The 10423-nt window shown below is 49.2% G+C and overlaps 1 protein-coding gene across 1 annotated transcript; it reads left to right on the top strand.

Annotated features, from left to right (window-relative positions):
- The first annotated feature begins 579 nt into the window (after nucleotides 1-579).
- Nucleotides 580-1566, top strand: LOC148219340 (olfactory receptor 14J1-like). Its single transcript, XM_088157734.1, has one exon. The coding sequence runs from the start codon at nucleotides 580-582 to the stop codon at nucleotides 1564-1566; it is 987 nt and encodes a 328-aa protein (XP_088013860.1).
- Nucleotides 1567-10423: the final 8857 nt, after the last annotated feature.

The raw sequence follows: 10423 nt of genomic DNA, 5'->3' as shown, positions 1-10423 counted from the left end.
CTGGGAGGGGTGTGCAGGGCAGAGCTGAGCCCCCAGGGCTGGGCTGGGCTCTGGGAGCACTGGCAGGGACAAGCCTTGGATAGAGAGAAACAGCTCCCAGTAGGTACAGCTGCAGGCAGCAGAAAGCCAAAGCAACCCTGAATATCCTCCATCTTCAGGTGACTATGGAGACAGAGAAGGGTTTAGGGAGACTGACTTTGAAACTGGAGCCTTCAAAGAGTCCACTTTATTTTTCCAGCACTTAGTAATTCTGATCACCCTGAAATATTGGGAGGAGTAATGAGCAAAGGGCACCTCTGTACAGCCAGCACATCTTACTGTACTGGGCCGCAGGGATCCCTGTTTTCCCTCTGGGCTCCCTAGTGTTCAGGCTGAGAGCAATGCTGAAGATGAAGCAAGAACTCAGCAGGAGCACTTACCTGAACTCGAATATAAAAAAGTTTTTAGTGAAATTCCCACAAGGGAAGAGAACTCGTTTTGAGAGAATTCATTATAAAATTGCCCAGGATTGACTCAAGAAAATCTTTTCCGTTTGTAAAACGTGTTCTTTCAACAGCCCACCATGGCCATATTAAAGAAATGTCCAACAGCAGCTCCATCAGCCACTTCCTCCTGCTGCCATTGGCAGACACGCGGCAGCTGCAGCTCCTGCACTTCTGCCTCTTCCTGGCCATCTCCCTGGCTGCCCTCCTGGCCAATGGCCTCATCATCAGCGCCGTAGCCTGCGGCCACCACCTGCACACCCCCATGTTCTTCTTCCTGCTCAACCTGGCCCTCAGCGACCTGGGCTTCATCTGCACCACTGTCCCCAAAGCCATGCACAATTCCCTCTGGGACACCAGACACATCTCCTATGCAGGATGTGCTGCTCAGGTATTTTTCTTTGCTTTGTTCATTGCAGCAGAATTTGCATTTCTCACCATCATGTGCTACGACCGCTACGTGTCCATCTGCAAACCCCTGCACTACGGGACCCTCCTGGGCAGCAGAGCTTGTGCCCACATGGCAGCAGATGCCTGGGCCAGTGGCTTTCTCAATGCTCTGCTGCACACAGCCAATACATTTTCCCTGCCCCTGTGCCATGGCAATGCCCTGGGCCAGTTCTTTTGTGAAATCCCACACATCCTCAAACTCTCCTGCTCACCGTCCAGCCTCAGGGAAGTTGGGCTTCTTGTGGTCACTTTCTGTTTAGCACTTGGCTGTTTTGTGTTCATGGTTTTCTCTTATGTGCAGATCTTCAGGGCTGTGCTGAGGATCCCCTCTGAGCAGGGACGGCACAAAGCCTTTTCCACCTGCCTCCCTCACCTGGCTGTGCTCTCCCTGTTCCTCAGCACTGACACATTTGTCTACCTGAAGTCCCCCTCCATCTCATCCTCAGCAACAGACCTTGTGGTTTCAGTTTTGTACTCAGTGGTGCCTCCAGTCCTCAACCCCCTCATTTATAGCTTGAGGAACCAGGAGCTCAAAGAAGCTCTCAGGAAAGCCATGACTGGATGCTTTTCAGCCCTTTCATTTTCCAATAACAGCCCTCACATTGCTTTGCATTGGGAGGCAGAAAGGAGATAGAAACAAACCCCTGGTTTGGCTCCTGCTGTGCAGAGCTGGCACAGCATCAGCGCTGTCTTGCAGCATTCTCTCTCCATCAAGTGGCTGAGAGAGGGTCAGATCCTGGGAAGGGACACCAGCCCAGTGACCCTAATTAACCAAAGCAATATTCCAGAGTGTATAAAAGCTAAGGAAAGGAGGATGAATTGAGGACATTCCCTATTTACAGTGTTTTCCTTCCTGACCAACCTCTCTGCCTGTTGAAGTCCTGCTTCCTGGAAAGTGGCCAAACATAAATTGCTGATGGGAAATAGAGAATAAAATTTTTTGTTTGTTTCTTTTTGCTGGTGCATGTAAAAACTTCCTCTTTTGCTATAGAAAACTGCCTTATCTCAACCTATGAGTGGTGTTCTGTATTATTTTCACTCCTCTGTGCAGCCAAGGAGGGGAGTGATTGAGTGGCTTGGTGGGCACATGGAATCCAGTGGATGTATCCCACTAGCAGAAGCCACAGAAGGCCTTCTTTCCTCTGTCAGGAGCTCCTAATTCACGTCATGAGAGGCCAAGTGTTCTTTTATATACATATATTTTTTTCTGATTCTGTTAATATTAACAGAAATGTAATTATTCACCCCCTTCAACTTACTTAGCCTCCCTTCTTGTGTGACCCAGAGACATTGTGTAAGCAGGGAGTCTCACATAGTATTTAGGTGAAATAAATGGACATGCAATCACATTTTAAAAATGCTTTACTATCCTCATCAGAGCAGGAATGAACAGAAATGGGCACAGCTTTGTGACTGCCCCAGCTCTGGGATGGGCCCTGGGCCTGGAGCAGGAGCAGCTCTGGAGGGCCCCAAGGCCAGGGCTGTTGTGCTGGCCTGGGCAGATGGGATGGCAGGAGGGGCTGCAGAGCTCTCAGGAGCTCAGGGAGAGGGGAGCAGGGCACCCAGGGAGCCTCCTTTTGCCTTGGCCAAGCACCTTCCCCATGGCTGGGGCTGAGTCCTCTCTGAGCTGCAGCTGCTGCTGTGCCCTTGGCAGGGGCTGAGGCCGTGGGGCCACTGCCCAGAGCCCCCTGGCCTGAGCAGAGCTGTGGGGCCAGAGCCGGCTGGGCTGTGCTGGGGAGAGGCCCTTGGTGCTGCACAGAGCTCAGGGCAGCTGGCACAGCTTGCAGGGAGCTGGGCTGGCCTGAGAGAGCCTGCCAGAGAAAGCAGCAGTGTCCATCTCAGCCTGGCCGAGCATGCAGGGGCAGGACTCAGCCCAGGCCTTGTGGGGCAGGGCCAGCACCTGTGGAAGGCATTGCAAAGAGGCAAGTGGCCCAGAGAGGAGGCTGCTCTGTGCCCTTGGTGGCATGCACAGAGCAGGGAGGGGGCCCAGGACATTTGTCACCTCCAGCCTCTGTCCCCAGCCCTTGCCAGCCCTGGCTGCTGAGCCCAGGTTTGCCCTGGGCTGAGTTTGGCTGTGGCCCAGCTCCATCCTCCTGCAGGGCTCAGGGCCTGTTCCTGGCCATGGCCAGCCCTGCCCGGCCTCTGTGCTGGCCCAGAGCCCGGCAGAGCCCGGGGCAGGGCTGTCAGTGCAGGCCCACAGGTGCCACGGGCTGTGCAGGAGCTGGCAGAGGCTGCCCAGCAGGGAGGCCATGGGGCACAGAGCCCCAGGGCTGCTTTGGGCACCATGGCTGCACCTCCAGCTCCAGAGGAGATGTGAGACATGGGAGCAGAGACAAATAATTCCTGCTGGCTTCTTTAGTGTGTTTGCTTATACAGGTGATGTCCATCCACATGTCGAGGAGGTGTTTTGTGTCAGGTAACACTGGCAGAGTGATAAGAATAATATTATTCAGCTGAAAAATTGTTCATGCATAATACACAATGAGGAAAATAAAGACACATATAATCAGAAGAGCACCTGAGTTTTGCAGATGATGAGAGACTCATTGATGTTCCAGCAGATAAACCTGTTTAAATACTTTCTCCAGGGCTTCCTTCAGATGAGAGGTGACCACCAGAGGCCATGGGAAGCCAGAGGTCTATGTCCTGGCAGCCTTTGACTGGGAGTAACCCTTGCATATAGGGAATTTTTCAGAGGGAGTATCAATTTTGGAAGTGGCACCTGGAAAGAGGGATGGTTCTTTTCCACAGGAAGGAAAGCATAAAGCCCCAGTGGTCCGGGGACTGATGAGAGGCCGACCTCAACATTCCAAGGTTAGCTGGATCTTTCAGGTGGCCCCTGGGAGGCCAAACCAGCCATATCTGTTTCATCTCGCCTTGGTTCAATGAGGCCCCACAGTGTCACAATGGTCTCCAAAGGAAGGAAACCACAGAGCCCCAGTGTTTCAGGGGCTGATGAACTGCAGCCACCAGATGCCAAGGCCTGGCAGACCTGTCTGTCCTGGCGGGTTTGTCTGGGAGCAGCCCTTGGATATAAAGAATTTTGAATGTGGAATCCTAATTTCAGTCATTTGTGCCTGGAGGAGAAGGCCAGTTCTTTTCCATAGAAAGGAAAGCTCATAGCCCCTGTGTTTGGAAGGCAGGGGAGAGCCAGCCCTCAGGAGGCCAAGGCCAGTTAGACCTGTCTGTAATGGCAGCTTTTGTGTAGGAGCAATCTTTGGATCTAGGACTTTTGGAGGTGGAATCCCAGTTTTGGCCATGGGCAAATGGAGAACAATGGCTTTTTTCCACTGGAAGGGAAGCATAGATCCCCAGTATTTCAAGGGCATATGAGCAGTAGCCACCAGAGGCCAAGACCAGCCAGACCCATCTGTCCTGGTATCTTTTGTCTTAGAACAATCCTTGATTACATAGAATTTTGGAGGCAGAATCCCAATTTCAGCCATGAGCACCTGGAGAAGGATGGTTCTTTTCTGTAGGAAGGAAAGCAAGGAGCCCCAATGTCTCAGGGCAGAATAGAGGCAACCACGAGGCCAAGGGCAGCCAGGCCTGTCTGTCCTGGCAGCTTTTGTTTGGGAGAAACCCTTGCGCATAGGGAATTTTGGAGGAGAAATACCAATTTTGGCCTTGGGTGTCTGTTCAGGAGAGACAGTTCTTTTCCATAGGAAGGAAAGCACTGAGCCCCAGGGTTTGAAGGCAGGTGAGAGCTGGCTCTCAGGAATACAGGGACAGCCACACTTGCTGGTAAAGACTGCTTTTGTCTGAGAGCAATCCCTAGATATTGGAAATTTGGGAGAGGGAATCCCATTTTGACCTTGGATGCTTGAGTGAGAAGGACAGTTCTTTTCCATCTGAAGGAAAGCCCAAAGCCCCAGTGTTTCAGGGACACATGAGAAGAGACCCTTGATCTGCCAAGGGCACTGAACCAGTCAGGCCAAGCTAACCAGATCTGTTACCTGTTCCCTTGGATCCATGGGACCCTGCAGTGCCACAATGGTCCCTTTCTTCCATGATCCCTTGCAGTATCAAAATGGTTTCCTTGGTTCCATGGGACTGCACATTGACACAATAGCTCCTTGGTTCCATGAGGCCACAGAGTGTCACAAGGGTCTCTTGGTTCCATTGGGCTCCTCAGGATCACAATGGCCCCCTGGCTGCACAAGGCACAGCTGTGTCACACTGGCCCCTGGCTTCCATGGGGCCCCACAGTGTGACAACTGTCCCTTGCTTCCATGGGGTCTTGTAGTGTCACAATGGTCTCCTTGCTTCCACAAGGTCCTGCAGAGCCCCTTCATTCAACAAGACCTTGAAGTGTCACAGTGGTCTCCAGTATTCCATGAAGCCCCACGATGTCACATCCAACCTTTGGTTCCTGCACTGTCACATGAACCCTTAGTTCCATGGGCCCTGCAGTGTCACAATGGTCTCCTTGGTTCTGTGGGGCCACAAAGTGTCACAATGGCCCCTTTGTTGAATGAGGCCTGTTGTGTCACAGTAGTCTCCATGGCTCCATAAGGCTCTGTAATGTCACAAAAGACCATTGGTTCCATGAGACCCCACAGTGTCATAGTGGACACTTGGTCCCACTGAGTCCTACAGTGTCTCTTGGGCCCCCTTCGTTTCACAAGGCCCCGAAGTGCCACAATGGTCCTCAGGTTAGAAGAGGCTTCACAGTGTCTTCATGGTCTCCATGAGGCCCAAGTGCTTCAAAATGGCCTCCATGGTTCCATGGACCCTTTAGGGTAGCAGTGGTCTCCTTGATTTCATGGTGCCAGAATGTCCCCATGGTCTCATGGAGCCCCACAGTGTCACTGTGGTCCCCTTGATTCCATGAGGCCCTGCTGTGCTACAATGACCCCTTGGTTATACAAGGCCCTGCAATGCTGCAATGGACCTCTGGTTCCATAAAGCCCCACCATGTCTCAAATGGCCCCTTGGTTCCATGAGGCTTGGCACTCTCAGAATGGCCCCTTTTTTTCATGGAGCACCACAGTATCAGAATGGTCTCCATGGTTCCACAGAGTCCCCCAGTGTAACAATGGACCCTTTGTTCCATGAGGTTCCTCAGTGTCACAATGGCCCCTTGGGTCCACATGACCCCACAAAGACTTGTGGTTCCATGAACTGTCATGTTGTCCACAACAGCCTCCTTGGTTCTGCAGTGTCACCATGGATCCTTTATTCCATGAAGTTCTCCAGTGTCACCATGGACTCCTTGGTTCTGTCAGGCCCTGCTGTGTCACAATGGTCCCTTATCTCCATGAGGCCTTTCTCTGTCACAATGACCTTTTAGTTTTAGGAGTTTCCATGGTGTCACAATGGTCTCCTTGGATCTGCAGTATAACAATGGACCATCAGTTCCATGTGGCCCTGCAGTTTCATAATGGACTTAGGTTCCATGCAGCCCCACAATGTCATAATGTTCCTTAGTTCCGTGGCATTGTGTTGTGCCACAATGGACACTTTGTACCATGAGATTCCAGAGTGTCACAATTGACTCCTTGCGTCTGTGAGGCCATGCTGTGACCAAATCCAAAAATACCTGAATAAGACTCCTTAACACTAATTTGATGATAAAGAGGTCATAATTTACTGAGGCCTGAGGTCCAGGAGCAGATAACACCTAACCTGACCTGGACAAATGACTGAAAATGCATGTTGCTCATATGCAGTTGTTATGTATGTATTACAATTTACCCATTTCCATGAAACCTACCCCATGTTCCCAGATTCAGTCCTTGCTTTTTCTGTCACTGCACCCTTGAGACAGATGTCATCTTCTTCTCTTCCAACCATCCTTGCAGGGAAAGCAGCCCCTCAATACCTTGTTTATCTGCTAAATTGCGCATGCAGAGTAAAACTTGAATTAAACCCTTTTGGTGTCAAGGCCAAGGCTCTGTGTGTCCAGGCAGAGGCAGGCAGGAGGCAGAGCTGTCAGCAAAGGAAGGGGCCAGCGAGGTGGGGCAGCCGGGGGATGACGACAGCCTGCAGGGACAGAGGCGCAGGGCATGGACACCGTAGGACAGCCTGGGCTGCAGAGGGCACAGGGATGGGCAGCAGCTGAAAGGCCCTGACACAGCCAACTCCTGCAGCACTTGGGCCATGCAGGCTGGCCCTGGGCCTGAGGCCAGCAGGGGACAAGTGAGCCTTGCTGTGCTGGGGCCTCATTGCCTCCTTGTCCCTGCTCAGCAGCCTGGCAGGGGCCGCCCCATGGTGCTGCCCTTGGCATTGCACATGCCCAGAGCCCAGTGGGCCGGGAAGAGCCCTGAGCAATGAGGGAGGGACAGGATCTGCCTTGCCAGGGGCTGGGGCTCAGCCCTTGGCCCTTTGCATTCCTGAAACACATCCAGGTTTGCTCAGCATCAGAGACACCTTTCCCTTGTTTGTCCCCACCTGTCATCAGTGCCCCCAGTGTTCTGCTCTAACTGGAACCCAAGTGTTGAAATTCAAAATGCAATGAATTCTCAGAACATTGGGTTTGTAAGGTAAAGTTTAGAATTAAGCACAGTTAAATAGAGATATGTTTAAATTTAGAATTTAAGATATAGAAAAAATAAAGACTGTTACAAAGGTAACAAGAAGTTTTAGAGTGTAGCAATGTACGTTTCTGTGTTATAATTGGCTAAGAAATTTCACACTGTAGAATGTCTCAATAAGACAAAATATTTTTGCATTAAATTAGAAGCATAAATATGTCTTTTGATGTTGTTTTATTTCTTAATATATCCTGAAATGCCATTGTAATCATAAGTCTTGTGACTTCTAAGCCATGCTGTGAACATCTGTGAAACCACCTTACCCTTTCTACCTTTATAGAAAATAAAAAAATAAGCTATACTTCCTAAAGCAACTCAGAAGTCCCATCTCTCTGGTTCATTCAGAAAAAGAAAAAATCCCCACCAAAATTTTAACATAAAAACAATAAGCCCACACTTAAAAAATATGTCATAAAAACAATAAACCCACACCTGGGGACACTTTTTCAGGCATGTCCCTCACTGGGACCCATTGGAACTTCAGGAAACTTTGGATTTGGAATCTGACTTTGAATTCTGGAGATGTTTCTGTTCCTCCTTAACCTGTTTTTTCCTACCTGATGTCATTGTCATCAATTTCTGTTCTAATTGAACCCTTGGGAAACTTTCTCCTTCATGTTTATTAGTGAGACTCACTAAAAGTAGCAGAAACTTTGGAGTTTGAATCTGACTTTGAATTCTTGAGAGGTTTCTTCTGCTCCCTCTCAGGGACTGATGTTCAGGGACTCAGCCCCAACCCCGAGAGGGTCATTAAAGTCCTTGTGCTGTGTCTGTGCTGCTGAGCTGGGCTGGGCTCCTGGCAAAGGCAGCACTGCAGAGAATGAGCCAATATTTCCAAAATCTTATTTGGAGCTCCTTGGCAGCACCAAATGCACCACGGGGCTCATTGGCATCAAGCAAGTCCTGACAAACCATGGCTCTGCCTTGATTTCCCTCTCGTCCAGTGCAGTTCATAACAATGGCTTTCAGCTCCAGTTATGGAGGAATATTTCAAAGAGCTTCTTAGAAGTACATATTTCTATTTTAAAGGGTGTATTTTATTTCTCTTCTCTTTACAGATGAGATGATTACAGCATTTTGTGGTTGATATTGATCCAGGGTCTCTCCTCAGGAGGTCTGGCCTGCTCACAGAAGCTGTGCCTTGAGGTCTGACCCAGTGTGGACAACCTTGCTCCACATGCCCAAGCCCATCCTGTCTGTCCTCACTCACCTGGCACCTGCTTTGCTTGGAGAACTGCCTGCACTCAGGAAAACAGGGGTTTTCTTCCTTTTCTTTTTTTGAAGCAATCTAAAACTCCTGAATTTCCACATTACAAACAGACACCTTCCCTTAGCGTGTGCCAGCCCTAGGTGCCACCATGGAGGTTCTCCTTCCCCAAGGCAGAACCATACAAGGAATGTTTTAAACCTCTGGACTCCCTCGTTCCACAAGGCCTTGCTGTTGTCATCATAAACACTTGGTTCCATGAGGTTCTGCACTGTCACAATGGAGATTTGGGTACATGGGGTCCCACGGTGTCACAATGCTCTTTTAGGTTCCAGGAGGCCTTGCTGTGTCACAATGGACTTTTGGTTCCATGAGGTTCTGTGCTCAACAATGGTCTCTGTAGTTCTAAAGTGTCACCACAGACCTGTGGACACATTGTTAGAAAGCTAGAAAAATTACATCCTGAAAAATATTTCAGGCTGGAGCTTTTCAGCTTCATTCCCAGGCTGATAAGCTGGTTCTAGCTTCAGCTGAGGAGAATCTCTCCCAGGATGATAATCTGGTCAAAACAACATGAAATCTGGTGAAAAACAGAATGGAATTCATAATAAAGATTAGACCTGGTGTTTTTCTGTGAGACACATTCTAAGGTATGGTCTCACAGATGTTTTTCCCAATTATCCAATGAGTTGCTGTCCTATCTTAGCTCTCTGTAACATGCTTTAAATATGGGCTGTCTGTTCAATAAAGTTGGCCTTTTTCCCCTAAAGAAGTCCACGTGTGTTGCTGTTCTTGATCTCTTTTTCTTTCTCTCTAGTGCAGTACCACACAGGCCCTTGGTTCCATGAGGTTCATTGGTGTCACCATGGTCTCCTTGGTTCCAGGAGCCATCACAATGTCACAACAGACCCTTGGTTCCATGAGGATCCTGCAGCAGGACTTCCCCTATGGCCCAGCAGAGCTCATCTGTTCTGTCCATCAGCTGGGGCCATCACTCAGGGCATCTTCCCCTCCTCAGGAATTGCTCAGATAACCCAGGCCGGACATCTGTCCTCTCCTGAGTTCTCTCTGGTGCCAGGGAGGTGGAATTCCCAGCTGACCATGAACATCTGGCCTTGAGAGCAGCTGAAGGGAGATGAGCCTTGAATTTCTGAGTGACACACACTTCACTTTACAAACTGTAAAAGTCACACAAAACTTTCACCAAGCAGAAATCTTCTGCATAGTCCCTGCAAACAGGTAGGGCTTCTCCCCCACGTCTGGATGCAACTTTGTGGTTCCTTTTCTGGAAGCTGAGTGAAAGGGCTCCCTGTGTACTCCCTCATCAGTTTGGTGATAAGTTACATTGACTCCTGATCTCTGCTATTTCTTCACTAGCTGTAATATAGGAAACTTTATTGTGCACTGTGTTTGTATCTACCTGGACTTCTTTTGTTTATCCTGTGCAGCAAGTAATCCGTTTAAAGTCTCTTGATGAATTTTGAGTCGTTCCAGTAAATAATTTATTTTATATTATATCTAAGCAGGCATTCTAAGGAACTTGAGAGCAAGAGCAATTTGGAATTCAGGTCACCTGAAAAAGAGCTACTGCCAGAAACGTGAGCATAAGGCAGGACTTGTCTAAGCTTTCACTTCATTCAAAACATATTTCAATTAAAAATAAAAAGAGAGAAGCACTTCTTTCCTATTTATTTTTTTTCTGTTTATAGATTGGTATCATCAATCTCCAGTTGATATTGATCCCAAGC

Source organism: Sturnus vulgaris, unplaced genomic scaffold, assembly GCF_052056855.1.
Source record: "Sturnus vulgaris isolate bStuVul1 unplaced genomic scaffold, bStuVul1.hap1 Scaffold_155, whole genome shotgun sequence".
In the NCBI taxonomy this organism is placed as follows: Eukaryota; Metazoa; Chordata; class Aves; order Passeriformes; family Sturnidae; genus Sturnus; species Sturnus vulgaris.
This window is presented reverse-complemented; position numbering and strand designations above follow the sequence as displayed.